The sequence below is a fragment of the Argiope bruennichi genome, chromosome 6, assembly GCF_947563725.1.
Source record: "Argiope bruennichi chromosome 6, qqArgBrue1.1, whole genome shotgun sequence".
Classification (NCBI taxonomy): Eukaryota; Metazoa; Arthropoda; class Arachnida; order Araneae; family Araneidae; genus Argiope; species Argiope bruennichi.
The window spans coordinates 64,461,197-64,487,201 of NC_079156.1; the positions used below are offsets into that span (position 1 = coordinate 64,461,197).

At 26.0% G+C, this 26,005-nt stretch overlaps 1 protein-coding gene across 2 annotated transcripts; it reads left to right on the plus strand.

Moving 5' to 3' along the window:
* Nucleotides 1-2,918: 2,918 nt before the first annotated feature.
* Nucleotides 2,919-24,901, plus strand: LOC129971388 (phagosome assembly factor 1-like). 2 transcript variants are annotated; one of them, XM_056085109.1, is made up of 13 exons: nt 2,919-3,148; nt 5,464-5,546; nt 5,646-5,729; nt 6,867-6,910; nt 7,111-7,190; nt 13,784-13,863; nt 15,133-15,230; nt 16,607-16,719; nt 16,820-16,896; nt 18,700-18,840; nt 20,208-20,405; nt 22,680-22,811; nt 24,555-24,901. In XM_056085109.1, the coding sequence occupies exons 1-13, from the start codon at nt 3,085-3,087 to the stop codon at nt 24,627-24,629; spliced, it is 1,269 nt and encodes a 422-aa protein (XP_055941084.1). In that variant the 5' UTR covers nt 2,919-3,084; the 3' UTR covers nt 24,630-24,901. The 2 variants fall into 2 exon arrangements, with proteins under 2 accessions (XP_055941084.1, XP_055941085.1); XM_056085110.1 differs by having other exon boundaries at nt 16,631-16,719.
* Nucleotides 24,902-26,005: the final 1,104 nt, after the last annotated feature.

Sequence of the window (26,005 nt, forward strand, 5' to 3'; positions counted from 1 at the left end):
GCAAAATCATTTTTTGTTTCTTTTTGTTTTTGCGAAATGAAAATATAACCAGATTTGGCAGGAAATATTGTGACAAAATAAACATATACTTTTAAAAACAGCTGCAATAAAATAACCTATCACAGCTGCTCTTATTATTAGAAGAAGATGTGTTTGGAAGAGCATTATCCTGTCTATAATATCTCAGATCTGATTTACACAGATTTGCTAACGAAAGTTGTAATTGAAACTCTAATACACATTGGTAGAGTTATTATTTGCAACACATTTTAGGTGTAAGTATATAATAGCAATATCGATTTTTTTCTCTTGCAGTGGATCTTCTGTATTCATAGTATTCATTAACGCTGAAATCAAAACTAATTATTAAAACCGGATGGAAACAAATAATGAAAAATGTAATGCTGAATACATTTTTTTAAAAAAAAGTGCCGAATAAAAATGTTGCAATTATCTTCATTTTTGTTCATAAAGAGAGATTATAACGAATCAACAAAAATATAAAATATCAAAAATTGATGTTATTTGTTCACTGACCTTTGCTATTTATTCATGTTGAGGTTTATTTCCATACTGATGAACCAGTCAATTCAAAACATAAAAAAGAAGTTGTCTCAATTGCTGAACGCCAAAACTGAAGTTGAGATTTCGCATCCGATAACGACACAGATCACACAAATTAAAGGGTAACTCCGACAAGCATTACTGACTGTGGCGGACGATTATATATATATTGATTATTTCGCTAATGTAACTATAATTTTGTACTTTTGCACTTTTTTTGAAGAGAAATTATTTTTTACCCACAAACTTGACTTAGAATTCGGGAAGAAATTTTAATTATTTGCTGATAATGGTGTTGAAGCACAAGGAGAGAGATGTTGTCATCTAATGATCCAAAATTATGAGATCCAACCTGAAAATTTCCCCTTTTTTTCATTTTTAAGAGATTTTGTTCGCCCAAAAACAAAATCTAAATATTTGTCTATAAAAATGTCTACTACCAGCATCTATAAAAATGATTTTTTTTTTGCTTGTGACGAAATTTTTTTTTATCCAATAAACTTTGTTAAACCTTTTTTTTTAGGATATTGCTATTCTTAAAATTTTATATGCTTGTTTTAAATTTTTAATTTATATATATATATATATATATATGGAGAGAGATTAATTTGAGCTTTTTGATGACTCGGCATTCTCTTTTGAGAATCACAGGTGTGTTTAAAAAGAAACTACATGGCTTATAGGCTTTAGAGGAAACTGTATGGCTAGGATTATTTTTCAGTTTGGACAGGTTCCAGCTGTTTTGCTCTCAGAGAATATTAGCTGCTATTCGAATTCCCTAAGAGTAGAGATTAAATGCCTTTGAACAGGTAATGAGATGTAGAGGGATTCTTTGTGAAGGCCGCTCCTCTTCATTTTATCCATTTATACTAGGTCTATTCCACTCATCTGTAAATGGTATAGTTTTTCTTCATCCTTAAGATAGAAAAGAAATAGTCTATGTTATGTAATTCTTTCCTTTTTTGCACAAACATCAGTATAATTCAAGGTTATTGAATTGTATTTATTCAAGGTTGTAGAATTCGTTTTTGAACAAGATTACTGAATATATTCGTTCAAATGAATTCAGGATTGAACATTAAATTTGACATCGTGGCCCAAACATCTTTTTATTGGTGTGGAGAAGAGACTATTGACTCAAGTGCCGCCCTCGTCATCTGACCTCAGCTCAAAATTAAGAGGTTCATCTCAAAATAGCCTTCATGTTGCTTTGAAACGGGACAATATAATTAAACAAAATTAAACAATTGAATTCGTATCTAACCGACTTTTTACCGTCACACCCTTCATCTAGTGATATAGAAGACAGTGGAGCAGAGAAATAAAGTAGCCCCTGATACATACTTAAGTGGCTTCATGAAAGCATAAAAAAAATAATGAATTATTTTCGTTAAAATAGCAAATGTGAGAAATGAATGTGTTATAATTGAATGCGTATTGTCCGAACATAATGTTCCTTTGCCAAGTTACTACTTCCTTCCTTACGTTAAAAAAATTTTTTTTTTATAAAAATTAAATGCTTTATTGAAAATAGTTGAGTTCGGATTAAAAAAAAAAAGGAGCAATAAGATAAATTTACAATAACTTTTATTTTCTTACAAACAAGTATTTATAAAAGAAGAAATCTCAAATTGCATTTAGTTGACAAGATGACTCCATTATTACATTCTTTAATTTACACACACAACTATAGATTAGTAACTAGTCTCCCACTAATATTACGGGTTCCCCTAGGTAGGTGCCTACTTTGTCTATTTAATAATTCACTTTGAAAATTACAAATGTATTTCAAGCAATTTGAAAGTTATGAATGGTAAATTCTGATTAAGAAACCTCTAAAGGTGTTAAATGTAAATAAATCATGCTTTTAATTTATTGTAGCGTTTACAGTATTAATTATTGTGACAGATAATCTGTTTGGAATAATTTTTTACTACTTAATAATGATGTTTTATAAATCAAGTTCCTTCATATTTTAATATTACTTTTCATTTTACATTGTATTTTTTTTATTTCTAGTCAAATATGTATAAAAAAATTTGATACTCTCAATTTTATTGATTAAATTATCTGTTCCAACATTTGAAACACACCATATATATTCTCATTTAGATAATTTTCGTTTATCTGTCAGTCACTATTGGGAAATGAAACAAAAGTGATTTGGCTAATCTAATCGAAGAGTTATTTACTGATTTTTTTTTCAATTAAGAATTCAACGTAGCATGCCATGCGTAACACAATATGGCACATATCAAAAGAATACGATTTACCATTGTCAGTGTTTACTAACATTACCGCGTGGTTGCTTTTATTTTAAAAGGAAGGTATTGCGCATGTCCTATGAGACCTTGATTTTCATTGGTTGTATTAACACCTGACACAGACATCATGTAAGAAGATGGCGAAGTGAAAGAAGTGTTGTTAAGATCCACTTAATGTTGGATGTTAATTGTTTTTAGCAGAGATTATGAACAGATGATACATTTCAACAAGGATTATCGTCAAAGTTAAGTCAGGATGCTGGAACTGGAAGTTGTGCCAGAGCGATCACTTGGAAACGAACAATGGGAGCTGGTTTTGGGTAAGACTTTGTTTTGAAAATTCTCCGCTGCGCACAGCTGACATTGTATTTTCACCTGCTCAATGTTATCAGCTGTGTGTTCTGCTCTATGCAGATAGACTATAGTTATAATATATTTTCAATATTCCTGCAAACTCATTGCGCACTAATAATCATTCACTCTGATGCGCCAATGCAAAAATTATTAATTGTTCCACCTGAACTATGCATCGCACACAAAGCACAAATTCCATTTGTTCTCTAATTATAAAATAATATGATAAATCAAAAACCTATGTTAGTTAATTTAGTTGGATCTTCACAACTGCAATGCATCAAAATAAATATTATAATGTTAGAATAATTCTTCTATTAAACTTTGATTATAAGCACTAATTGTTTCAGGAACTTCAGAGAACAATACTAGTTCTTTTGTCATACATCGCACTTTTATTTAGAATTTTTTCTATCTTTATCATTACTTATAGAGTATCCACGTTTTCTGTATTGATGTCTCTTGTGCATAATTTTCATTTGCCAAAAATCATTCTTCTAAATATTCAGTAGAATTACTGATTGCAATTAATCATTTATCGACGTAAGGATAAAAAGAATCTTGCATATTATTCATCTGCCAGTTCTTTTTAGAGTAAAATTTTCAAATTTTGCTATTTTCATTTTTTTTTTTCTTTTAGCTATAAACGTAATGATCTATAAGTAGTTCTGTGCAAAAAAATATATATATTCAAAAAAAAAAAATCACTATAAAATTTGATGTGCAGAATTAGAAAATTGTTACCGTAATATTTTTTTGGACTGAATATTACTTATATGATCGGAAATATTTTTAGGAGTTCAATGAAATACCTTTTTTCTATATTTTTTAAACAAACATTAAGAAAACAGGCATGAAAATGCCTGTTTGGTCTTGTTATTTACAATAACCTATTCAAGATAATAAACGTTTTATTTCGATAATGGAATGAACTAACTTAATTAATTTATTTTAATTTTTAAATAAAGTTATGAAGTAATATTTTATACATTGTTTAATATTACAAATTGTACATTTAATAATATTGATAGATAATTTGTTTTTCAAAATTCATGCATAAATCTTGTTAACTTGGCACATGTATTCAAGATATTAATTGTTTAAATTAAGAAATAATTAAATTGGTTTATTTAGTATTGTATCACATTTTTTTAAATGAATGATATTTCCTTAGTTTTTTTTAATATGTAATAAATTAAAATCTTAAATGCTTTTAAAGATAATGAAAATTTAATTCTGAGCTGTACATTTGTATTATATATTTTCAATGTCTGTTTAAATAGTAAGCATTTCATAGAAAAAAAATTCATTATTTAGTGATATTATGTTATTTTGCATTTGGAATTATTTATAAAATCTTTTTTTATCCTTAAAAGCATATTTATTCTTTATTTCTTTTTATGCAGTCCTGCAATCAAATATTTGAATAATATTGAGTTCCATGTTTCCATTAAATTACTTATTTATTAGTTTTTAAATTTTCTTAATGAGAATTATATTTTAAATACCTCTATATTACAAAGAAAAAAAATGTCCATGGTCCATGTCTTTTTCATGTATAAAAATAAGTTTAATTTGACAACTATATTTAAATATCGGATTGTAAATTAAAAGTAAATTTGTGAAATTGTATGTAAAACATAAATCAATAACACAATTATCTGAGCATTATTCATCACTAAGTTTGAATACTGATGTTATTCTTTTTGTGTCATTCATTACTACAATTTAGTAATGAACGTTATTGTTAAGATTTAGCAAGGTTTTGGTTAAATCATATTAAAATTAAATCATACTAAATTAGCTTTTTATGAATTATTTTAAATTATAATTGATGGTTTGTTCACAAAATTGTGTGGAAATATGCATATACATACTTTATATTATTGTTTTAAATTATCTGGGCATTATACATCATATTACTATTCAAAATTATTTAAGATTCTACTAAATGTTTGCTTCATGATAATTTTCAGAATTTTTGAAATGGAACCATAATCACTCTTCAACTGTGCACAAAAAAAATTTTTTGTTCTTTACTGATTGTTTTGTATAAATTAAGTACATTTTTTTTAGTTAATCACAATGAATTTGCTATCTTTCCTGAATTATACCTAGAAAGTTTGACCGTTCTCTGTTGAAAGTCTTATATAACTGAAAAATATTTTTAAATTTATATAAATAAATAAAATGTTCATTCTTAAAATAGCTAATCTCTTTTTAAACATCTAATAATTTTTTTTGTTAGATTCCATGTTGAAATTTGTATATTTTTTTTTAGGTATGGCATTTAGTCAAGTTGTTCACATCTTACAGCAACAGTTTCATACTATAAAAAATGTTCAGGTCATCTATAGTGAATTGGTATGAAAAATTCATGATATATAAATATTAAAAATGTTTTGTAGTGTATCTTTTCTTAGTTATTAAATTATTTATTTTATTTGATTGTTTTTGTTATAGAATCCTTTGGTAATGGATTTAATCATAAACCTTTCTCAAGATGGGATACGATTGATATTTGATCCACTTACACAGAGGCTAAAAGTATGATTTTTTTCCTTGCATGCTTTTATTTCTATATTTGTAATACATAAATAAATTAAAGTTTTTAGCTGTCAAGTTTATATTATTCACTTGTTTTAAAATCTATACTGCATATGCATTGTTACTTTAAATTTCTTTATCATGGAATATTTTAGGAAAGTATCTGTTTTCATTTACTTATTGATAGGTTGTATCTTTGTATAAATTTCAGGAATAGTTATAATGGATCATTTGTGACTAAATAGTATCCATTAAATCATGAATGGTTTTCGGAACAATTTAAAGTAGAATATTATGCTAAAAATACAATTTTTAATTGAAATGAAATTTGAAAATTTTTAATGTATGTACCGTATTAGTTACAAAAATTTCTGTTTATTAGAAAAATAAAGAACTTGGTCTTAAATTTTGCCTAAACAGGTACTTTGTTCCTACTTTACCAAGGAAGCTCTACCTATTAAATTCATTCATTGATTCTAGCTCCATAATATTAAGGATTTACTGTAATTCAATGCATAAGTGCTGAATCGCATATGGACTCTTTTACATATTATAAAAAAAATGGCCATTTAATTTTTTTTATTTGATATTTCTTATGAATAAACTAATATGGGTAGAAGTTTATAATTGCAGTATTATTATATTAATTATATTTCAGGATCAATTTAAGTCAGTGTAATTAAATTGTAATTTATTGTTATTGATAATCTTCTTGAACATAATACTTATTTGAATTTAATTAAAAGTATAGATTTTATTTATAAAAGTATTAGCAGTTTTTTTTTTTTTTGATTTTGTAAATTGTTTTATACTGCCTAGTGAAATTTATCATCCTATTAACAGATAGTTTAATGAATTATTTTCTTTTCTGCTAAATGGAAGAAAACATTTTCTTTAATTGTAGGATTTTTTAAAATTATTATTATTATTTTATATGGAAAATTTCTTATTTTATTCTCTTTTTCTATCCAAAGCAATATTTCAAACTGTGTACATGATATGATATTTTACCTAAATATTGTATAGTATAATTATTAGGAATATCCCATATTTTTGAAACTTTATGCTAGTTAATATTTTGCTATAAGTGTTTTTTGAAAAAATCAGTTTAGCAATCAATTCTTTGTTTTGTTTCAGATTATAGAAGTTTATTGCATGAACAAAACTAAATTAAAATATTGGTAAGTGTATTCATAAGTATTTAAATAAATTAGATATTTAATGAATAAAACATTTTATTATTTCAACATTAAAAAATTTAATTCTTTATAAAAAGAGTGGTTAATTGAAATTTTCCTCCTGATTTTAACTTTCATAAGTTCTGATAATGTAACAAATCTTTTGCAAGCAAAAGTATTTCATAATTAAACAAATTTTTCAGTGGAAATGTTTTTTGCTCACCTGAAGTAACACCAACATTAGAACAAATAGATCATTCTTTTGGAGCTACACATCCAGGAGGTGAGTACATTTTAATTATTATTTCATTATAGTTTTTAACAATTGTTTAATTACTTTAAAGCATCATCATGTTTCCCCTTCCCCCTTTTGTTCTAAAAATATTTCATTAATTTAGATACTTTATACCTATAATATTTTTAAAAAATAGTTACCATGTTATAATATCTAAATCAATATTTAACTGCTACACACCAGTTTTAAGCCTCTTAAGCATGTGGAGCATTATATTAATTTAAGCAAATGATCCTCAAACCATCCTCCCTCCCCCCCTCCAAATATACTTATGCAAAGCAATTATGTTTCATACAATTTTGTGATCAAATCTGATTTAAATTATATGTTTTATACAATACTGAGCATGTTAAGCATAGTAATGCATGTCTTAATATGCAAATTACAACATTTCTTCCACAAAGAAAATGTTTTAGAGTTCTGCTGTTTTTAATGCACAGAATATCAAATACTTGGATTCAGAATATGCTACTATTTATTCTCTTGAATATAGTGTACCATCTTCATATTTTATAATATATTTCCTTATTTAATTTGTAATTAAATATTTTAATATTTAAAAAATGGTACCCACAATTTTCAATTTTTGTTAAAAGGGCGAGGAGAATAATTATAAATAAATGAATGCTTGATGCTGTGAAAGGATTTTAAATATTTGCTTAATTTTGGGCAATTGGATCAGTTTTGCAGATAGTTTTTTTTTTATTCTTAACATAGAAAACTCTTTGAAGATAGAAGTAATATACTTAGTAAAAACAAAATTGATTTTATTTAAAATTAGATTTTAGTGGCTAGAAGAGAATGAGTAAAAGAATATAAACACCGATTGCATTAACACAACAAAAATAGTTGTAAACATTTAAAATCACATTTTGTTTGATGGGGGGGGGACTTGACAGAAATTTATGCATTATATAGTTTCTTTTTTTTCTTTTTTTTTTTTGTCAAATAAACAGGGGTGTTTGTGCTCCGGGAAACCCCGGAATTCCGGGGATTTTGAACTTCGATCCCCGGAATTTCCGGGGATCGTCGTTCAAAAGGAAGTAGGAATAATAATGAATTATTTATTTTGATCTGGGTAATTTTGTTTGCTTTTAAAGCAGAAAACGCAAGGTCAGTGTGTGTGGTGAAAACTTTTCCTTTCTTTCTCCAAAGGCAGTGATAATGCTTGAAAAGGGGGAAAAAACTTCTTTTTTGTTCTTTCCTTATTGCGAGTTATGACTCATTCCCCCGGTTCTCGGACATTCTCTTCTGGATTCTTTTCGGCAAGTAGGCGCGGCAGAAAAAAAAAGGGGGAGACTTCGTTCGACCAGATGTGCGATAACGTGACTCTGGGTTCAAAGGTCTTATCTCTCCTGGCGTGGCGCCAATAAGTAGAGAAGGGGGATTTTTCGCCGTATTAGCTATTTGTCATTGATCGCTTCGCAACTTTTTTTTCTCCGCTGTGTAAAATTTTCGTTTCATTTATTGATGCACGTGTAAATTTTTCGTTTCGCTTATTGAAATATTTTTTTATTTATGTACGCAAGAGAATTTTACTTTGAAATTTCAGCATATGAAACAGAAATTACCCCTTAAAAATTCATATCTATTTAGTTTTACAGCATTAGATCCAGAGCTAAGAGGTAAAACCAGTACAATATTAGCTTTTGAAAAATTATCATCTTTTATGTCCCATATTTTTAGTGATAATGAAAAGTCAAAAGTAGAAGCTGAAATAAGGTTATACCAGAGTGATATTGATATCACCAAAGAAATGCTCTACACATCTGATGAAAGTGGAAATCAAGTCAAGTGTACAATTGATAAATATTGGTCTAAAGTTTTTAATTTAAAAGATGATTTCACAAATGATTATAAGTATCCTACATTGGCTAAATTGGTCAAAGCCTGCCTTAGCTGCTTCCATGGCCCATTAGTGGAAAGTGCATTCAACTTAATGGATACACTTGTCACTGACTATAGAACCTCTCTTAAGATTGATTCCCTAGATGCAGTGCAGACTATTAAATATGATTTAATGGCTTCTAAAGAAACCTCATGTGAAAAATATGGTTCAAAAAATCCAATGACTGATCCAATTCACAAAGATCTCTTACTGAATATGAACAGAAGTTGGAAAACATATCAAGAGGACTTAAAAACATGTATTTCAGATGAGTCACCTATAAAAGTCTCTGAAAAACCTTCTACATTAGCAGAAAAGCAAACTGCTTCTACCTCTGCATGTGCAGTTCTCGAGGAAATTTCTTCAACTGTAAGTGAGGAAAATAAAAGTCAACCTTCCTGCAATTATGAAGTTCACCACAAAAGAAAGACAAGCCCACAAACATCAGAAAATAAAAAAAAAAAGCAGCAGAAATTAGATAATTTTTTTTAAAAGAATTAATTCAGGTAATTTAAAATATTTGCATAAAATGTAGTAGTTTATATGTTTGAAAATTTATGGTTATTAATTTTGCAAAAAAAGTAATTCATTGAACTTTTATAATTAGGTCATTCAATACTTCATAATTGTAATTTTTCATTTCTTCCCCCCCCCCTTCTCGAAACTCCAAAATGCCGGTAGTAAGTCCGTAAAAGTTTCAGGGGATTTTTTGGGGTCCCACAAACACCCCTGAATAAATAAATTTTCAGTTTTTGTTTACTTAACATTTTGTTGAAAAAATATCATTAACAAGTGACGAATTATTTTCTAGTGTGTTGCTGTTAACCAAATACATTAATTACTCTTTGTATTGCTTTATTTACATTTTATAAAATACTTGCTGCATTTTCATTCATATTTAAAATATCATCTCAGCTTGTTCTTTTCATATGTCATGTTTTATAAACTTCATTATTAAGTTGATGATTTTTACATTTACTTTCAGTACATAATGAAAATGTAACAAAAAAATATGTTTAATTTCAGATAAAAAAATATAAAAATTTTGTATTTTGTGAAGGGCAAGAAAATTTTTCTTAAATATGATATAAATTGATGTAATACTAAAATGTTGATACTAGAATTAATATGTGTGGTCAAAAAGGGGGAAAAAACCCTTCTGTGAAGTAAATTATGAGTGGGTTTGTGCAAACTTTTAATTTGTGTTATTCTTTATATAATGCAGTATTTTTTCAGTTTTGAAAATTACATATTAGATTATTGTGTTTAAAAAAATGTGCAATATATAAAATGCTTTATGAATTAACGCTTCTTTCTAATAATGCATATTATTCATTAAGTAGTGCATTGTATCTTTCCAAATGCTAACATTTATAGTTACTGTCTAGTGACTAAGTTATCATTTTTGTATTTTATATGTTGAATGTGAATATTAGATTAAATGGATTATTATTGATTTGTACAATAATGTGTTTCTGTGGAAATGCAATTCGTAATATTCCGCTTTGATACAGATTAGGAGATGTATCAAAGTGGAATATAAAATGATATATTATTTAATTACATTTTATTGATAAAATGATATATTATTTAATTATGTTTTATTAATAAAATGACATATTATTTAATTACATTTTATTGATAAAATGATATATTATTTAATTACATTTTATTGATAAATTATATATAATTTAATTACATTTTATATTGTTTTTTTTTTATTTCACTTGATGCACTAAAAGATGACAAAGTATTTAAAACTTTGAGCAACATCAATTAATTCAAAGATTTTTAATGTCACAGTATAAATTATTATTTTGTAATGACTTCCTTTAATTTTTCGTTTTGTTTTGAACTTCTTTGAATATCTCTCCCCCCCCCCCCTTTTTGGAGAAAGTTATTTCTGATGAAAACTTGCGGCTTGCTAAAGAATACATGATCCCATTTTCTGAAATCTTGTAAAAAAAAGGTGGTAATTTTTTTACGAACTTGATTAACATGATTATTTTTTTTATGTTAAAGACAACTTGCATTATTCTTAAGAATGCTTGATGCTGTCTTATGAATGAGTAGTGCTTTGTTTTCCAGAAATTGTTAAATTGGGCATTCATGCATCCTTTTAGAGAGTTTTTCAGAACAATGCTGGCTTACAATTCAACTTTTATTTTGATGGTTGAAAAAATAGTAAAAGTTGAATTGTACTTCATGTCTGAACTATCAGTATTTAACTACTGAGTATGCCTTAAATATGTCTTGGGTCTATTTCGGTTTCTTCTATCTTGATTTTCTGGGTTCTTTTTTAAAAATTGAGTTTGCTATTATCGTATTTTTCCATATTTGCTATGATTATTAATCTTTCAACATTCTGTACTTTAAAATAGAATTATTGAGATGCAGAAATTCATTTCATCAATTAATATCAGTAATTTTCTGGTTTTTAATATGTAGATTATATCAAAAGTTGAGATAAAGATATTTTTAAGTTCAAGATAAATTCGGGAATAAAAGTGGAAAACCTTCCCCCTTTCCCAAAGGAAGAAATTTAATAATACTTTTAAAATGACTTGTCTTCCCAGCATTTAAAACAAAATCCTTTGTGCTCTGAATGTAAGAATATCAAATATTTATTTGGTTGAAAAGACATTTGCTGATTTATAAATTTGAACTTTTAATTTCCTTATTTTTAATTATCATATTAGTAGCATGTCTAGAATGTGTTTGTATGTACCACAAAATGTTTTTGGGGTCTATTAAATTTTAAAATAAAACTGTGATTTATAATGAGATGTAGTTGAAATATTAAATTAAAAATAAATGCATTTAAAATGGTAGGTTGGAAGCATGCATTATTTTATTATTATTATTTATTTATTTAGTGTGCACAATGAATGAAAAATAATTCCTCTAGGAAAAGATTTTGTTATTACTGAATGCATCCTAATAAATTTTAAAATAAGATATTAATGAAAGATATTTAATCCTTCACTTTTGTTCTTATTTTTTTTTCCTTCAACATTCTCCTGCTTATTTTTTGCTTGGAAGCTTGACAAGTAAAATTGCATGATTTACTTTTATGTAATTAATGTTTTTATAATAGGTAATTCTGTTCTTCGTAATAAAATTCCTTCTTTGGGTACAACTGTGAGATACCATTGGCATATGAATTTATCAACAGGTATTGTTATTATAAGAAAAAAATTTATAAAAAATATTATTTTCATTAAAGGCTTAAAAGTTAGCCAGCTATTTTTTTTTTACAAAAATTGGCCTTATGCAGATTATTTCTGCCTTGTTTGAAAGTATGTCTGTTCGAAAATAGTTCTTATGCATCTTCGAAATAGGACGTTAAGATATCTAAATAATTGCACCTTATGAAGAAAAAAGAAAAATGTTAAGTATTTTAATTTGTGAAGTATATTCAAATAGAATTTTAGCAAACATTGACTCAATATTAATTGTGTAATATTAAAATATTTTTATTTTCTTGGATAGTAGGATTTTCTAAATATTTATGGATTAAATAATATGAAAAATAAACAATTCCTTGATTGGTAATGGTAAAAAAAAATAATTCAGTGATCAAAACTTAACAATGAATATAACTGTGCTGCTATCTTTGCATGTGTAATATCAGAAAAAAGGAAAGAAAGAAAAAGGCCTTGGAATAAATGCTGCATTTTTTATTCTTTTTTACAAGAATAATTGGACAAAAATGTTAGTCACTAATTAAAGAAATTTTTTCCTATTCTATTTTTTATACTAGGGCTTCATTAACAGATCGGTAAATTTGGCAAATCTCTGGGGATTCCACAACTGTAAGGAGTACAGAGATTTTGTTTATTGCATCATTTTAAGAGAAGTTTAATTTGATAATTTGTAAAGGCCAAAATTTGCTTTGCCTGTGGGCCCCAACAAATTTCAATTTGTCCCTTATTAAACTGTTATGTTGCATAGTTTGATGTTAGAAAAAGTAATTTAGTTTTTTAAATACATTTAATTGTTTTGACTTGCAGCAAAGCAAATTTAAATATTCATAGCTTACAATAATATAGTGTAAAGGCATATTGATAGCAGATATCCAGGAAAGTTCATAAACCATAATATATTATAGCAATAAAAGTTTGATTATTATTAATCACATAATTAGGGCATAATGGTTTTTTAAACCTCTGTTTAAATATTTCCTCTAGCCATAAATGTGATAATTAGCAGAATTGAATCTGTTTGGAATTTTAGAATGTGAGATGTGTTCCATTTACTTCAAGGGATTTTTACTAATTTAATCACATTCTTGTTAATACTTGACATCTTTCAAAACCCCTTTCCTAATTTTTTGGTGTGAAATAATTTATTTTGGTTTGGTTTGCAGTTGATTTGATTTTTACTTTCCTTTCATTAGTTTCAAGTTTTCTTTTTTAATAATGGATTTATAAAAACTTTTTCTATGCATAAATCTTTCACTTAATCTAAATTCTTATTTAACAGTTCTATAACAGCAAGTCTGTAATTATGACAATTAATGACAAAAAAATTTGGAAACATAACAAAAAAAATGCATTTGATAATGTTTTTTATATTTTTCTTTCAGATAATCTTGTTTAATTTCATTACTTGCTGTCATTTCAAAATGCTCTATACTTTTATGATTTTGGAATAAATGATTTTATTGATTAAATTTTATTTTATTTTTCAGAATATCATTCTTCTCAACAAGTATTTGTATTAAATTTCCGTGGCCTCACATTTGCTTTTGCCATAGATCCCAAATTACAGGTATATTGAACTATTTAAAAAATATTGAAAATGTCTCTTAGAATATTTTAAAAAAAAAATTAAAGTGATATGAGTTTATTTTGTTTTGTAATCAAAAGTTTTGACTCAATTTTTTTTTTAAAAAACATTATTTTATTAATGTTTTACTGTAAAGTTTTATTAATAATGGACTCATTAATAATCTGATACTATTTTTAATAGCTTAATTGCTCAACTATTATTTAAAAGTTGATAGTTAAATATTGTATATTTGTAGTTTCATGTATTACATTATTTTTATATAACTTATTTTGCAAAGATTTTATTATATTTATGTTTACTACTTATAAAATTTTCAAATTCTAAAAAAATTTGGAATTGTGTTCTTAGAAATAAAAAAAATCTGTGTATATGGATGTGGATTAAAACATAATTGTTTATAAATATTATAATTTGAAACAAAATTATAGTATTATTAGAAAAAGAATTTGCAATTTTTATTTTATTTATATTACATTTGGAATTTATATATATTTGTTACTCCTTAATTTTATTATCTTGATAAAAATTTTATGGTTGTAGAAAGTTTTTTTTTTTAAAAAAAAATGATAATTAAATGCATTTTAAGATAAGATTTCCTAGATTACTGATTTATGTCTGTTTTGTCATTAAATTCATTTTTAATAAAATAGTGATATCTAAAAAAAAAAAAAAAAAAAAATGTTTGACTATATTTTGAAAGTGTATTCTTTTCAGTGCTTAATTTTTTGAAAAAAAGTAAATAGTGAATGGAATATACTTTTGATAATATTTATTTATTCATAACTGATAAATGCTTTATTTGAGTTTTTTTTTTAATTCTAAATATTATAGGTTATTTTTTGTATTATGTCAGGATTCAATCAAATAGATAATAAATAAAATATAAAAGACAGACCATCTCTTTTAATATTTTTGGCTCCTTAAATAATTCTTGAACATATGCAAAAAAAAAAAAAAAAAAAAAAAAACTTATATCACTGGGAAAAATTATGTTAAGCCTTCAGTATTATCATCATTGATTATTATTAGATATATTATGACAAATTAATTTATAATGTGATATTTTATGCATATTTCACCCCCCTTCCCCCCACCCAAAAAAAAAACTGGAAAAGCAAACTGGTCACGAAAGGTGACTAGTATAAAGATAATATTCTGTAGTGTTTATATAAAAAATGTTAAATTTTTAAAAAATTTGCTTTAACATTTTGTGACATTAACTTTCTTTTTTCATTTTTTTCCCATCAGCCTAGATACGCTCATGGAGTTGGAAGTCTCCAATTTGGGTCATTTCCAGTGGTCTCCAAAATGTCCATATACAGTGGCAACAGTCTTTCTGAAACCAGGTATTTATATAATAAGAAAAATAACAGTGAATACTGACAGAATAACATATTTAAAGATATTCATAATTATTTTTTAAGTATCTGACTTACTCTATTGCTTAAAATATATGCTTTTGTTCATGTTTTAAGAAAAAAAAAGACGAGGACATGACTAATGCTGTTAAACAACTTATAGATGTTATTTTAATCTTGTTTAAATATTAAGAGAATAAACTAAACTAAAGAAAAGAATATTTGCAACATGAAATCTTAAACTTCTTATGATAATATTATAAAAATTAAATAATGAAATGAAATTTAATGATTTGGAAATTGTAGTTTGCAATGCAAATGTAATTCTTCTAAAGAAAATGGAACAAAATTTTGATCATTTAAACTTTGACATATTTTCATGTTTTTAAAACTTTGATAATTGTTTTAGTTATTATAAGAAAGATTTATTTAAACCTGTTTTAATTCTATGGAAATTTAAAAGAATTTAGCAATGGGATTTTAGAATAATTTACAAAGATGGATGGTTAAAAACTGTGTTGAAATAGAGTGTAAATTGCTGTTATGATTATATCTTAGTTATTAAATTATTTAAATTTAACATATTTTATGCAATAAAATAATAATTAATTTTTATTTTTGCATTTCTTTTCGTTTGCTTATTCATTTTGAACGTTTTGGATTCCATAGAAAAATCCTTGACCCATTATTATCTAAATGTCTTTTTCCCTCTCTGTAAATATTTTAAAAGATAAAAATATGTAGTTTTCTACACATTTAGTATATATAAGATTTAGTTTAACATTTACAGCTATATATATGTGTATGTGTGTGTATAATTGTATGTGTGTATTCAGCAGTTGTGTGTCTCAAAAGAAGAAACTTTTGGTATTTTAACTTCTATTTATTTTATTCGGGTGGCATAATTTTACAGATAAAAAGCAGTAAGTGATACATCAGTTTACATCATGACACAGGAGTAAAACAGGCAGAAATTTTTCTCTTCAGTGATTTTGCTATGAAATTTTCATGGGATTTCTTGGACACATGTTGACTTAGGGAAGGGAATCTTAGGTATCTTTAAAAGAATGTTGTAAGCATTAAGGATTTTTATCCCTTCACTTGGAGCGTGAAAAAAACAGCAGTTTTATAGATTTCAAGTAGAATTAAATAAAAAGTGGGAATTGGATCAGGAAATAAGAGAACATTTTAGAATGAAGTTAAAATGGACTAAATTAAGAGATAAATTAGAAAATTAATTAGGTTAAGAGATATCACTGCATATATATGAGTTAATACTCCATTTTTTATAGTGTTATAAATAACTCTTGGTAATTTTCCTAACTTTTAAGTTAGCATTTTTTATCTTTTTATTGATATTTCAGAGCTCCTTCTCTTCCAAACAATAGTTTCTGTAACCACTGCTACTTAGAGAATCTAGATGTACTAAGGGAAGGGGATGAAACTATAGGAATAAAGCTCCGAATTATAACTGAAGGTATGCTACTGGAATTGCAAACAATTTACTTTTTACTGTATATCCTTCTGTTTGATTATATGAATATGACAGATGTATAAGTATTTTTCTCCTTCAATAGATCTAGATTCTAATAAATTGTTGGAATTCCGCAAGCAGATCATGACAAAAGTTATTAAGTTTGGGGATTCTGCTCAGGTAAGGTGTCAAACTTAATACTAAAACAATTTGTAAAATTTTGTGTTTTTGTATATTACTTATTGTTTACTGATATCATGAGAAAAAAAAAAATGTTAAAATCCTGTATCTCAGTAATTTATCAGTTTCTGTACTTCTCCAGTATTTAACCATTCTTATTTAAAACAAACAATGGTAAGAAATCTTAGTCATATATCATAAATATGTCCTTGATGGCAACTATTATTGTAAGACATTATAATTTTTCAATTTATTTGAAACTACAGGAATAGGCTTATAAAAATTGGAAAAAATCTGTAGAGTAAGAATAAGTTAACAAAAATTTGTTCTATTTGAAAAGTTGATTGTTATTACAGCAGTGTTATTTTGCTGGATCTGAAAGACCCTTACTTCTTACCAAGCCTTGATATTATTGCTTTTAGCATCTTGTGCATTTGTTTATTTTTATATGAAATATAGTGATTTGTGAATTTTGAGTACATCAAGAAATTCGACTCTTATTTATGATAAATCTGTGATTACTTTTGCTGGTTAGTCATATTGTAAAGCTTCAGTGAAATATGTAATTTAAAGGTCATTATTTAAGAATGGATTTTCAGAGTAACTGAATTTGGTTCTACCATATAATATAAAAAGGCATTGAAAGGATTCCTTAAATCTCATCTAAATAATGAATGCTTAATAGAAATATGCATAATTTGATATATGAAAATATTTATAAGATAATTTGAAACACTGTCAACATGTTTCATTTCTTTACATTCGTATTTTTCCTTTTTTTATTACATTTAATTATTAGTTAGTAGTTTTTGTGTAGTATGTATTAACTTATAGAAAGTTTGGGATATATTTATCGTTTTTTTTATTGTATCAATATTTAAATTTTTTATGTTATCAAATTCATCTTTTTTTGCTGTTATCATTAATTGGTACCAAGTTCTTTTTCTAATTCTCCTACTAACTAAGATAAGATTTTTCTAATTCTCCTACTCTGAAACAACTTTTTAATTCTAAACACCTTTTTATAATTACTGCTTTGTATGTTACTATCTGTTATGAAAGTCTTGTATAGAATATGCAAACAGCTGAAATTTAATGAATTGATTGTGCACATATTTTTAATCTGGAACTTTCCTTAAGATGCAAGTTTTTATTATTATGTCACAGGAGTGTTAGAAAAGGATCTTAAACATTTTTATAAAGTTAAGTGGAATAAAAATAAATGCAAAAGAAATAACCACAGTATTTTTTTTTTTTAACATTTTTAAAACAGTTTATTTGAAAGAATAAGGAAAGCAATTTTCAAAAGAAATGTCTTACTTTATGATTAATTTGAAGAATTTTATTTCATCTATATATTGGTTAAGAAATTAAAAATTAAGAACTTCAGAATTTTAAAAATTGAAATTCAATTTAAAGAAAGTCTTAAGTTTTTTTAAATATATATATAAATATTGTAGCAAATGATTTACAGTTCTATAATACATAAAATGCAGGTACACAAAATTTTAAAGCTTTATTAATTCTGCTAAATATTCAATTTTTTCCTTTACATTTATAGTGGAGTAGATAGCATTGATCAACAGCTATTATATATAAAAGGAATTCAACCACTATAATAAATTTCACTTACCAATAAATTAGCTCCTACTGATATTTTGTACTGCCTTAATTATAATGAATAAAGCCTGTATGATGTACTAAACCAGATTCAGATTTTAATCCCCCTATACAATTGTTTTAAATTTAATCATACTTTATTTAAGAGCTCAGTTTTGAAAAAGAAATTTTCTTTTTCTGTAGGATGTTACAAGTGCTTTAGGATCGCCTAGTAAAGTCTTTTATAAATCTGAAGATAAGATGAAAATACATTCACCCAATTCTCACAGATATCGAAAATGGAGTTGCTCAGACTATTTTTACAATTATTTCACTTTAGGAATAGTAAGTTTGTTTTACCACTTCATTTAATAAGCAACTTTATATTGTATGTACTATTATTTTTTTTTTACTTTATATTATATTATATATTTTACTTTATTTTACATTACATTACTTTGATGTCTTAAATGAAACTATTTTTTTGCTCATTGTATAAAATGGGATCTTTTTAGATTTTGACTTTAAAATATTCTGTGTAAAAATATTCTGTGTAAACTTGATAATAATTCTGTGAAACATATAAAAAATATCATGCTTTTTAGCTAGAGTCACTTTCTTTTACCAAAATATATATATAAAAATGATAATAAACCTTTTTATTTTTTGTATAGAACTAAATATTAATCATGATAGATAAATTTTTAAAACCATAATTTGTTTCAGTTCCATAACAAGAAATGTGAAATTTTATATAATGCATCTGTGAGTTATGCCAAAATTTCTATGAAAGTAACAATGGGAAGTTGTAATAAAATAGATTTATGGCAATGACACATAGTATCACCCAGTGCCTGAATTTCTATTCTGATGGCTTATGAAATTTCATGAAATTGTTTATCTTTTTTAATACATTAATTATATGAATTTATTGATGCTTGTTTTAAAGAATTATTCCTCTGTGTCATAAAAATAATTTCTGAAGATATTTGATAATATTTCGTTTCGTCGATAAAATAAAGTTTCGTAATATAATTATTTCAGAGAGAATAGTTTACATATTCCACAAATATTTTGAAGAATTAAAAAGAAAAAAAAAATTATTATATTACTAAGATGTATGGGGGGATAGTTTTCTGATCTTCTAATAATGGATGAGAATATTATAGATGGGATATATATTAAATATTTGAGAAAACAATGAAAATGATTTGTATTTTATTATAACAAAGAAACATTTTGCAAATTAAGCATATAATTTGACTGCTATTTGTAAAAAATGTGAATGACTACTAATTGTATTGGTATAAATTATTAATAATTGGTATATAAACATTAAAATTATGCTTAATTTTTAATAATTAAATTTTAAAAAAATACTCCAAGATAATCTTTTCCCTTACCAAAGAATATCTGTACAAACTTGGGCAGCTGTAAATTTGACGTTTTGCTCTATAGAATACCAACATTCTGATTCACGAATAAACACATTTTTTTAAAAATTAATAGTAGTAATGATAATTTATAGTTGGTTTTTGAGTATTTTGCTTTATTTATTTTTTGTAAGTGCAACTCACAATTTTTGTTTAGCATATTTTCACTTATATGATGCTCATTTCCATTACTAATCTAATTATTTGAATTTCATAATATTTCAGTTGTGAATCCCAGTGTTTAGTAATGCTTGAGTGTTCATAAAAATTTATTTCTAGGATGTTCTTTTTGATGCCAAAAGTCACAGAGTGAAAAAATTTATTCTCCATACTAACTATCCGGGCCATTATAACTTTAATATATATTTTCGTTGCAACTTCAATTTACCGATTGAAGTTAAAGCATCATCAGAACCAGAAAACATTACCTTAGTGGATGTCTCTGACAAGAAACAAATCATTACTGCATTTACAAAGGTAAGAAAACTTTGCAATATATCATTCAAAGTTAATTTATTTAGGGATTTTTCATGATTGGTTATCAGTTACTTGTGAAATTTGAAACTAAATTTCATTGTTTTGTAATAATTATCACAGTTTAAATATTTATTGTTATTAATATGATTTGATATCATATATTTCTGAAAAAATGCTAATTGTATATTCTTGATTAATTGGCACTGTATCTTGTTTTCCACCTGACTCTTAATAGTTACGATTTAAATCTTCTCAACTTGTGAAGAATTTTCTTAATAAACTTTTAATCATTAACCCTCTCGCTGCGTAATTCTTTTATCAAAATAGGTCCAAATATTGCAAATTTTTTTCTGCCAGACATCTTTGAACTTTGAAAAGAGCCCTAAAAAACTGCTGCAAAACATGCCTGTATATTTCGCAGAACCATGGACAACTAATGCTATCTGTTCAGCCAGACCTGAATGAAACCAGAAAAGCCAAAATAAAACCATGAATGGGAAAAGAAGGGGTTACATAGTTAATAGACGGAAATATGCATCCCCAAAAGCGCAGGTTGCACAAATTTTGCTACTTCTGCGTTATCCGCAAAAATCGCGGGATAGACAACAAGAACGTTAAATACAATCACCTAACTCAAACATAAACTCATCTGCAAAAAAGAATTTTTTTACGATATGCGAAGTGAAATGCTTCAAAATTTTAAATAATATAATTAATTAGTAATTTAATCTTATTTTGTACAAGGATTGAATCATTTTTAATGAATTTATAATTCATTCGTATCTTGTTAACCAATACTCCCATTTGAATGTACCAAATTTTTTAGTAAATAAGGGAAAAGATCAATTTTGATTTGCAGGATATCTACAAGAGCAGATAAACAATATTTACCACAAAAGCTATGGAAGAAAAAGTAACAAATATTTACCTGCATTAATCTTTTTTTGATAGGAGAAGGGAATAAAAAAAGTAGATTTATTGTTTCACTACAAAGCCTACATTTTGGGAGGTTTGCTAGTGTGATGTAGATTATATGCATGCTTGATATACTTCATGTGAGTTCTAGAAAAAATCTGTGGATTTATGTCCTAGAAGTGTGAAAACCAAGTCAATGTATTTAATGAACTACTGGTTATAGATCATATTAAAAACATTATTTTATACCAGTGGAAAATGTCTGAGACTTTATGCATAAACTATGTCACATTGTGTAGCGAGTGTAATAATCTTGCATTTGCTCTTAAAACTCATGGTATCTTAACTGATATTGAGTAATTAGAAAAAACACAAGGCTCTATCAGCTGATTAGAAAAAATATTTTGCATCTATTAATTTAATACCCATACCATACCTCTTCCATGGAAAAAGTATCATTAGTGGATTGGAACCCTTCGCTGTAAGGCAAATATTGTTCATCAAATTAAATATTATTGTCCTTTTGTTGTTGCAAGAATTCATAAGCATACTGCATAAAACTACACTGTTTGTAAAAAATAAAGATAATTTATGAAAAAATTAAATACATTTTTTATAATTAAATATGAATTAGTATTATAAATAAAATTGATCAAGTAATTCTGATTCAAAATTATTAAATAAATCAAGAAAATATTTGTCACATCTAAGTGCAGTTTTTTAAAAAATCTAAAATCGTACAATTAATTAAGATCTATGATAGAACCTGTCCTTAACCTTATTACTACTGACCTGGGCCAACTGGTCATGCAAATTCTATATTGGCAGGCTAGGTTATGTTTCAAACAAGAGATGCAGGATATAAAATAAGTTATTAAGGATTTTCTGTCTTTACATTTGGCATCTATCGTCTAAAACAGAAACTGACAAGGCAATATAAAACTCGCAGGGCCAGTTAGGTCATGCAGTCAAAGAATCAAAGGTGTCATATTTTAGAGATAAGAATGTTTAATTGTACATGCTCACAAAATATAAGATAAGAAAGGCTTAGATAGTGTTTAGTTTTCGGATTGTTTATTTTTGCATGTTTAAATAACTTTAGAAATATTTATTCCTTTTTCTTACTTCCTCTCTCTCTCTCTCCTTTTATTTCCCTTCTCTCTCTCCTTTTATTTCCCTTCTCTCTCTCTCTCTCTCTCTTTTAAAGAAATATTTTATCTCCTTTGTAAAAATCATAAAATTCAAGTTCTGTAGATACCAATTTATAATTATATTTAGAGATTCATTATATCTTAAGTTTGTATGAAACTGCTATTTTTTAGATGTCTTAACTTTATTCATTGTTATCTTTTTTGTTAGTGGGATGAGATGGAAGAGCTGCTGAAGAAACCCCTAGAACGTCCTGTTGTTTTAAACAGGGCATCAACGCACAATGCTACAAATCCATTTGGCTCCACTTGTTGTTATGGTTATCAAGACATCATATTTGAAGTAAGTATATATACAGATTAACATGATTTAAATGAAAGAATCTTTACCTTACTATTTTGTCAAACATTCATTCTTAAATATTACTAAATTCATGTAAGTTTTCTTTCTTTAATGATCTATTGTTGGTTTGAAAAATAAAGGTGATTATGTCCTTATAAGATCAGCAATTTTTGTAAGCACTGCAAATAATTTGAAATTGTTTAGAAAATCATTTACATGGATTCCCTTAACTCTCTTATAATATATTGTTAGGTTATTATCCTTGACTTTTTACTTATTTGTAATAAATTTGATTATTCTGATTTTTATTTTCCATTAATAGCTATCTATTTGTAATAAAAATAAATATTTTATCTTTTATACAACGTAAATTCAATTAGTTTTATTGTATAGCAGAGTACCTATTACGATTATAGACTAGTAGCTAATTTCTAAACTAATAGAAAAGTATATCCTCCCAGTTGGAAAAATAGAGTATCATTAAGTAATCATTAAAATGGTCAAAATTATGAAATTAAAAGTTTCAAGTCAGAACAAAGAAGAGTGGAACTTTTTTTGTTTAAAATTCAATGGGTCAAAATTATTTTATTAAATATCACTAATAAAAACTAGTAACTGCATATTTTTTAGATATTTTAATTTTTTTCAGCTTTACATTCAAAGATGCAAACAAATTAACTTAAAATTATTTGTATTATTTTTCATCTAGAAGCATATGCCTATCTCTGACATTTAATAAATTAGGTAATAAGCCATGATTAGAATGAAACACTTTGTAATTTCATTTTGAATGAGTTCATAAAATTGTTTTCTACATGCTTAACTTCTGCATTACAAGCTCTTTCAAATTTCTGCTCAAGCCATTATTTACTTTCTATCCCAGCATCATTTCTAAAAATGGGAAGCTCCTTTCTAAACTATTAAAGCATCACACAATTATTCTTTCACTTTCTTTTTTGATTCATATTCTTTACGGGGAAGCTATGACACATTTATCTCCAAAGGTCATGAATCAGGCTCCTTAACAATAATAATGGCTATATTTAAGGATGCTTTTTAATCTTTGCAAATTTAGAAATAAATTGAATTATGGCTTTTTTAAAATCAATAACTGCATCCTATTAAAGAAATATAGTCAATAAAATATTTCACAGTAATTTGGCAATAACTTTATCAAAAATTAATTCAAAAATCTTTTTTAAACAATTAGATGCAATTAAATTTTCTTTAAACAATTAGCTGATTCTAGTCTATAATTATGTTGGGCATAAAATTGTGTATAATTTCCATGGATGCTAGGTCACTGGAAAAAAGATGCCAAATACATCATTATAACTTTGAAGCAAAGAAACCTTATAATGTGAAGTGCAAGAAATTAAAGATAGCTAGTTAAGCAACTTTAAACCAGATAGTTGCGGAATTTTTTAAAGTTAAGTGATGAAACATATACATGTTGAATGCAATACAAATGGTTTTATACTAAATTTTGCAAAAAATCATAATAAAGCAAATAAGGTTTCATTTTTATTAGATAAAAAAATTATGTCAACTGTACCAAGGTGAAAGTCCAGATTGATGTGTATCCATGTCAAACGTACTTAATTGGTTAAGAAACTTGCTAAACTCACTAGAACGTGAAAGTAGTTGCATAGAAAAATATGATTAGAAAAGATTTATTATGTATGAATAACTCATGCTAGAGCCAGAGTAATAAATCTTTTATTGACATTGTTTCCCTTTCAGGTTATGCCTAACAAACATTTGGCCTCTGTTACTTTGTATCAAAAGAAAAAGATAGCCAAAAATCTGGATGTTTGACAAATAATTCATTATTAGGCTTATGACTTTGAAAAAATTTTTAAATTCTGTTTCAATTTTTTTAAAGCAAGTGGCAAAGTCAGATGTTCAGTTCAATGAGAATTTTCTCATGAAGAAGTTTAACATCTCATTCTGCTGTCATTTGATTGCATATTTATAAGAACAGTTGTATTTAATAATATTCAACATTCACACTGTGTGGAGCATTGCCTTTGTATTATAAGCTTGTAAAAATGTAAAATTATATGTATGATTGTGATTTTTTAAGCATTTTTTTTAATCTTTAAAATATCATTTGTCGTTTATGAAAAGAATTGACCAAACCAAAGTGATAAGCTAAAGTAGTACATTACTTTAGATAAATAGTCATTCTTAAAATTGTGTTTGGATTTTTACTAGATGTTACTTGTTGCCATTGACTTTTTTTTTTAGTTATTTTTCTTATGTAGTATTGTGAAGCATATGTTATTGTATATTTGGAAGGTTTAAGGCTCGTATTTTTAGTGGGCCATTGTAGCCAATTTCAAGTATGAATATGAATTTTTGATGTTAACTGTTGTTATACTTTTATTTTACGAATTACATTTAAACATTGATTGAAATTCTGTGTATTAATGCATATACATATTTCCTTATCAATAAAAGTAAAGCCTTGAGAGTTTTTGCTGCTACTTTTCAAGGTGAAAAAACTTGTAAAGTTCTGTATTGCAATTTTTATTACATGAATATTTTATTACTTTAATGGAAAAAATACTAACCTTCTTTTTCTTCTATTTAAATGATAAATTGTTTTTAAATATATTTTCATAGTATTCATTAGTTTACATTAAATTATTTAAAGAAATAAATGTTTAATTGGAGCATGAACATAATTTTTTCATTCATATATGAAATATGAATTCCAAAATGAATAATTGCTGGGTTTTATATATATATATCGTTACATTGTGTATTTATTTTATTGAATTCCTGGATGAAAAAGTTGAGGATAAGTGTATGAGTCTCATCTGTAACCTTGTTATCCATTCTGTGTAGGATTTTATTTTTTGATTGTTTTCATGTATTTAACAGTGTTTTATAAGTTAGCCAAATGACTTGACGTGGTATGAGTTATTTAAAAATTTTGAGTGAAACTTTTTATATATATATATATCGTATTTGTGTGTTTTCTGTGAAAAGTTTTGAACATGTTAGAAACTCAAAACATTATTTTATTTCTGTACTTAACATAAAACATTTCATTTAACCATAACCATTTATATAATAAGTGGAACAATTTACATATTTTAGTTTTTCTTTGGATCTTTATACATGATTCTGACTATGACATAAATCCTGCATTATACTTTGTTTAATGTTGACAACAGCATACTTTT

What these genes read in the sequence shown, in the direction of transcription:
- LOC129971388 (XM_056085109.1), top strand. Translation starts at nt 3,085, where the DNA reads ATGCTGGAACTGGAAGTTGTGCCAGAGCGATCACTTGGAAACGAACAA. An exon ending in CCATAGATCCCAAATTACAG is followed by an intron (nt 13,864 to 15,132) that starts GTATATTGAACT and finishes TTTTCCCATCAG; the next exon opens with CCTAGATACGCTCATGGAGT. An exon ending in AGTTTGGGGATTCTGCTCAG is followed by an intron (nt 16,897 to 18,699) that starts GTAAGGTGTCAA and finishes CTTTTTCTGTAG; the next exon opens with GATGTTACAAGTGCTTTAGG.